The following is a 6,244-nucleotide window of genomic DNA, read 5'->3' as shown; positions in this document are numbered from 1 at the left end:
AATCAAAATAAAACGGCTAGACTTATAAAATAAACGAAAAAAAAGAGAGACCATATAACACCAGTTCTCCAGGAATTGCGCTGGCTTCCTGTGAAGTTTAGGATAGAATTAAAGATATTGAGCTATGTTTTTAGATGTCTGGATGGATTGGCACCTGAATATTTGCAGGATTGATTAAAAAATATGAACCCACTCGAAATTTAACCCTCTCCTTACCACATTTGTTACGATGCAATTGTCACTTTTCTCATCCAGATTTCATTTCTTTTCGCTATAGCTATAAAAACTTGACATATGTAATAGAGTTCATTGTCGAACAATATAGAATGTGCTTGGTGCGTTTCTTTTTGAGAAAGAAATGTTTCTTTTTGTGTTGGGAGGTGTGAAGTTTTGGGGAAAATTTTGAAAATGGGTGGTAAGGAGAGGGTTAAGATCATCTCAGTCCCAACTTCTAAAGGTTACCACCTCAAAATCCACTTTCGGTAAAAAAAATAAATAAAAAAGAAGCCATTTCATCCATAGCTCCACGCCTATGGAACGCACTTAGTCCTCGGACAAAGTCCTGTGAAAATTTATCATCTTTCAGGAAATGTCTGAAGACTGAGTTGTTCCGTGAGGCTTATTTTTTATGAAATAGATGTTGATTAGTTTTTGTTTTTGTAATCATACTTATTATGTATTGTCGTGATCTTTTAATTTGTTGTTTTTAAACATTTTTTTTTATTATGTAAAGCGCCGCAGAGCACGATTAGGCGCTATATAAATTCATTATTTACATTCACATTTACATAATTGCTTTCGGATGTCAGACCTGCACATATGTATCTATGTACACACAGATACTTAATTTACATACTAATAATATAATTGAAATTAAACAACAAATAAATAAACAAAATATGCAAAATGATTTCATTTATTTCAAATAACAACTTACATTCATTTGCATACATTTGTACATATTATATTTGTGTATGAATTCGTTAAATACCGATCTAATAAGATATAATTTATGAAGTAAAAAGTAAAAAAATAAAATAAAATTTAAAAAGCCTTTTTTTTTCTTCTAATTCACAGATCCCACTCTATCTTTATCTTAATATTATTCCCCCCCCCCCCCCTATACATTATAACAATAACATATATTTATATATATATATATATATATATATATATATATATATATATATATATATATATATATATATATATATATATATTATATATATATATAATGATAATAATAATAATAATAATGCTATGTGATGTTCTTGTTGCCCTAATATATAAAATAACAGGGAATGGGGGTGGGGGGGGGGGGGGGGTTCTTATAGTCCTATACTTATTAGTTAATAATATATAATAAAACTACAATGTCTAATAATATAGTATATACCGCAGAATACAGAATGAGATCTGTGGATACCAAGGATCAAAATGGAAAAACCTCGGATGGAAAGATAACAAACAATTGACGTTTCGGCTGCAAACCCTTGTTCGTACCACCTTACATGCAATGGCTTTCTGTTCTTATATATTATTGTCCTACTAGTGTCCATTGGAGCATTCATTCAGCTCACATGTTTTGCATTGTCTATTTGGAGATTTTCGATGACACACATAAACTTAATTTTGGCTTCTGTTTTTTTTTTAGCCATTTCAGTAATTAAAATAAATTTTGCCTTTTGACAATTTTGTGAAGGTCCCACATTGACAATACAGAAGGTTTGATATGCTCCTTTGCCTTAAGACAACTTAAAAAGTCTTTGTTGAGCACTCTACAGAGAATATATGTGGCCTTATTCCTTGTGAATATGCAAAATTCACTACATTCGTAGTTTGAGCACTCTTGACTCTTGGTCATAAATAATCTCCCTTTAGAAGTACAACCGTATCTCTCTAATCCAGAACTTCACAATCCGGATGTCTCAATTATCCAGACAGATTGCTATGGGGACAGATTTTTTTCTACTTTATTTGTACAATTTCTGGACTGATTCCAAGATCCTGATGTCTCTGTAATCCAGACAAAATGCTGGGAACGGAGGTGATAGGATTGGAGAGACGTGACTGTATATATATGCCAAGCTGCATTGATGAGACTAGTTCGTAAAAACTAAACTGTCTGCAGATTGAATGTCATGTAAAAATGCTTTTGACATTAACGTATAAAGTTTCCTCTTTGTTATTGTTATCAAACTCAAACTCTCAATAATAAAAAAAAAAAAGCTAAAACCGATACTTTCATTTTTATTTTTATTTTTTAATACATCTAATTCTTTTTTTTTTTTTTTTACATTTGTGGTCAAAAATTTAAAATAAAACAGTGATTTACATGCCATTGACATCACTGGACAAATCTTCGTACTGCTTGAAGAAGATCAACAAAAGAAACATGACATAAGGCCAATAATCTTTTCACTTTATGGTATCTGAGAGGCAACTCAGAAAAAACAGAAAACAATAGTACTTGTGGGGATGAGAAATATCTCTGCTTTACTTTTCACTTTTAAATTACGATTAATCCAAAAATGCCTAAATCTTAATAGTAATAGATAATTTGGTGCCTTACATTTTGGTTTAACCTATATCCCATTTAAAAAGAAAAGTACCCAAAGGACAGATGATGAAAATGTTGAAGGAAATTTCGCTTCAGTGAATCCCTACATAACGGATGTGTGTGTGCAAGCATTTAAGGTATAAATTCACATATGTTCCCCAAAAAAAAGTCTATAACAGATTTAAAATAACAAAACAAAATTAACACGAAATGTTTTGAGCTCAAAATCGTTCTTCAGCCAACAACAACAAAAATTAAAATGGTAAATATTTACGAAGAAAGCTGTTATATGCTTTTCTTTTTTTTTTAAATATTTTGTACAGTCTACAAATTCCAATAACTTAGTAAAAAAATTTTATCCACAAATCTGATAAATCATCAAACAACTAAAAATATTTTTCAGCACACATTGAATTCTTTTTCATGTTTAAAAAATGTAAGAAATACCAAACAATCGCCTAACTTTTGCAGAGTGTCAGTTATTAGCCTCTTTCTGACCACAAAGGAACTATTAGTGAGGATGAGCTAAGGTAGACATAACGTGTGAAACCACTTTTTGTTTTGGAGAGGCGGATGATGCTGATCGCAGAGCATCCTACCAGCAGCACGGCAAAGGTGTTGTATCAGTTTGGTACTGACATTGATTTCCATTCAGTTTTTATAGTCTTCTCGCACCTCCATAATCACTTCATTTCATGTACTTGATGTACCTAAGGAATGGCCTATTACAGTACAAATGGAGAGAACTGTTGGATGGGTCTCATGGGATCAGCAAAAAATTGCGCACGTTGAGGAATGAAAACTGCAAATGGAGGCCTTATGAGTCACCTAGCACAAAATCAGTGGATAAGCAGTAAACATTACATAAACCATGTAATTGCCCTACATAAAAGTCTTATGTTTTTAACACTATTCTATCTCTATGTCACTCGATCAAAAAGATGATAACAAAGATGACTTTTGAACATTTCTGATCAAAGTCGATTTTCAATTGAGTAGAGCATAGAGACAATAAGCGGACAAAAAAAAAAACGAGGGAAAGGGGTGACATAACACAAAGGCGATCTAGACACTCCAAAAAAGGATGGAAAGATGGCACATTTGAGACTTTCTACAATGACTGAACTGATATTATTTAGTAGCCAACCCAGAAAATTGGCAGAAAATGATTGATAGCTTTATCTAGCGGAGGATCAACATAATATGATAAAGATTTTCAAGTCATAGTCCAGTCTTTTCAACTGATAAAAATATTTGGCTTTGGTACATAAAGTGGCTCCCTTTGAAAGTTACAATCATGTATAAATATTCTCTTTTCATCTAATGCTTCAGGTTCATTTTTATAGGAAGGACTTCCGTAGTTTCACAGCACACATAAAGAGGGGATTTGTTGTTTTTTAAAATTATTATCGGGAGGGAGGTGACCCCCTTAACCTCCTTTTTTATGGTGGGAACCCCCTGAACACCCCCCACCCCCCTCCCAAACCCTAACTAAAGATTCTACTATAATCTGATGAAACATAATGTTTGTCATTACTTGCAAATCGAAACTGATGGGAAACACAGTAAGTAATATTGATAATGGCATTGGCTGGAGTCCTAAATGACAACCAACTCAGCAAATTATTTTAATGAACTTTATCTTAAATAATCTAGTGGCAATTTGGACTTGAGTCTGAATAGTCTCCCATGGCTATTCGGACTCAAATTCCAGTATGAGAGCACAGTGAAACATATTGCGGCAGTGAGCAGAGGACGGAACTGATAACGAAGCAGAAAAAGAGTTCAGAAGAGCTTCTGTTTTGCTCATATCAGACTGACTAAACTCTTAACCCCTGCTTCAGACTATTGAAGGATTGTTGCTTGGCTAACGCTATCAGAATATGTTAATTAAAAAAGCAAAAACAATTGTCCTGCTTTTGTTTGGACATCACGTTGTGTTGTTAACAAAGCTTTTCCTTTAGACCACAGTTACTTCAACTGATTTTTGTTATTTTTAAACAGTTTTAACTTTTTCTTTTTAATTTCTAACTGGACTTCCAATTGATCAATGATTTTGCCTTTCTCATAAAAAAAAGCGGGTTTAGACCTACCTGTTGATAGTTACTATAATTGTTATTTTGATTTGCATCAATTCTATGTAATCATCAATATTTAAATATACAGTATTTAAAAAACAAACTATAATGATTGTCAGACTATTCAGACTGAGTCCATATAACCTGTTGATTGCACATGCCAATGGAATTTGAGTCCAAATAGCCACGGAATAATATTCAGACTAAAGTCCTTAAATAATAATATTTATTGGACATTGAAACTAATTGAAAGTCCATAATGGCTAAAAGATTAAGTATTATAATAAAAGTGCTGTGAAACTACTTAAACCCTCCCTTTTATACAACATATAAGTTATGCAACATATTCCATAACCTTTTAAACGATGGTTTTTATATCAACTTTGGACCCCTGTAAGGAAGAGAATCACACCAATATGTTGAAGGTTCTGGTATTTCTGCAAGCCATTTGGTCTTCGAGTTTGAATTTACAGTTGTTTCTACCTCTTGATAGTAATGACAAGAGTTATTTCGGTAAGAAGGAACCAATATATCAAGGAATGCAGAAAATTCAGTAAGTGGCTGAATTCCATGGATGTTACCATCAGTAGGTGTCAATACACAACAGTCATCACTGGATGAAACAATTTTGTCAGAGTTTTTAATGACAGGTTTTAAATTCTTTCTTTGTGATTCTGATAGTGCAGGAGAAAAGGAATCAGTAGCATCATTATATGACACGAGTCTTATTGATCCATGAATTAACTTTAATAGTCCGAACATATCAGGATGATCATGTAGAGGTAATGATGAACCTGCTCTCACCACGAAAACAGCCATTGTAAATTTGTGGTCACGATATAATTCCATGTACGAAACAGGGGCTGGGTTTATTTTCTTTGAAACCTGATCTTTAAACTCTTCAGGATCAAACCTCAGGTCGTGATGGGTAATTTTGTTGAGGGATGAAATGATGGGCGAAAGTATCTCTTTATTCAGCTTGTCTGCTGAAGAATGTTTCGCGAATGTTTGTCTACAAAGAGTAAACACCTGTTGAATTGCAGTTGCCATTTTTACCTTTTTTATAGCCTATCAGGGAGGCAGAGGATATTGACACACTCTTGCAAGCTTTTGAACTTATAATTTTAATCGTCCCAAGAAAATGATTTCCTACTGTTCCGAAGGAGACACTTTTGACTCCAAAAACTTGTAAACAAAATTTGGTTCTTATTTTTTACATTACCATGTCAACTTCCGGTATCCTGTGTTACCTAGTGCTGGGTCGAGTTTGAAACGATCAAATCGAGCGGGTTTTCGATCGAGTCCTCTAAAATCGAGTCGGTTTCGGGCGGGTTTCGAGTCAGTGACGTCATCGAGCAGTGATTCGTTTGAAAAAAAAAACACGAGCAACTCGTTTGCCACAGGAAACTTCACATACCCCTCCCTCTCTTATGTCTGTGGCTGGCTTGACTGCAGCTGGTTATGATGGGGGCTGCCAGATGGCCAAGTTCAAAATTGGTTACTAAGAAACGCTTTTCTATTATTATTCATTTTAAAAAAAAATATTTTATTTTTAAAAAATGAAAAGATAAGTTTATCCAACTGTAGTCGATTGTTTTGTTAATCA

At 33.5% G+C, this 6,244-nt stretch overlaps 1 protein-coding gene across 1 annotated transcript; it reads right to left on the bottom strand.

Annotated features, from left to right (window-relative positions):
- Positions 1 to 4,571: 4,571 nt before the first annotated feature.
- On the bottom strand, positions 4,572 to 6,027 carry LOC144964846 (2-aminoethanethiol dioxygenase-like). The gene has a single exon (XM_078899557.1). The coding sequence runs from the start codon at positions 5,686 to 5,688 to the stop codon at positions 5,011 to 5,013; it is 678 nt and encodes a 225-aa protein (XP_078755683.1). The 5' UTR covers positions 5,689 to 6,027; the 3' UTR covers positions 4,572 to 5,010.
- Positions 6,028 to 6,244: the final 217 nt, after the last annotated feature.

This window comes from Berghia stephanieae, chromosome 2 (genome assembly GCF_034508935.2).
Source record: "Berghia stephanieae isolate SIO BIC M18660-M18661 chromosome 2, UCSD_Bste_1.3, whole genome shotgun sequence".
Taxonomy (NCBI): Eukaryota; Metazoa; Mollusca; class Gastropoda; order Nudibranchia; family Aeolidiidae; genus Berghia; species Berghia stephanieae.
Note: the sequence above shows the minus strand (reverse complement) of the source record. Positions and strands in the feature narration are given on the sequence as shown.

Bases quoted from the DNA above. Each gene is read 5' to 3' on its own strand.
- LOC144964846 (XM_078899557.1), bottom strand. From the start codon at position 5,688: ATGGCAACTGCAATTCAACAGGTGTTTACTCTTTGTAGACAAACATTC.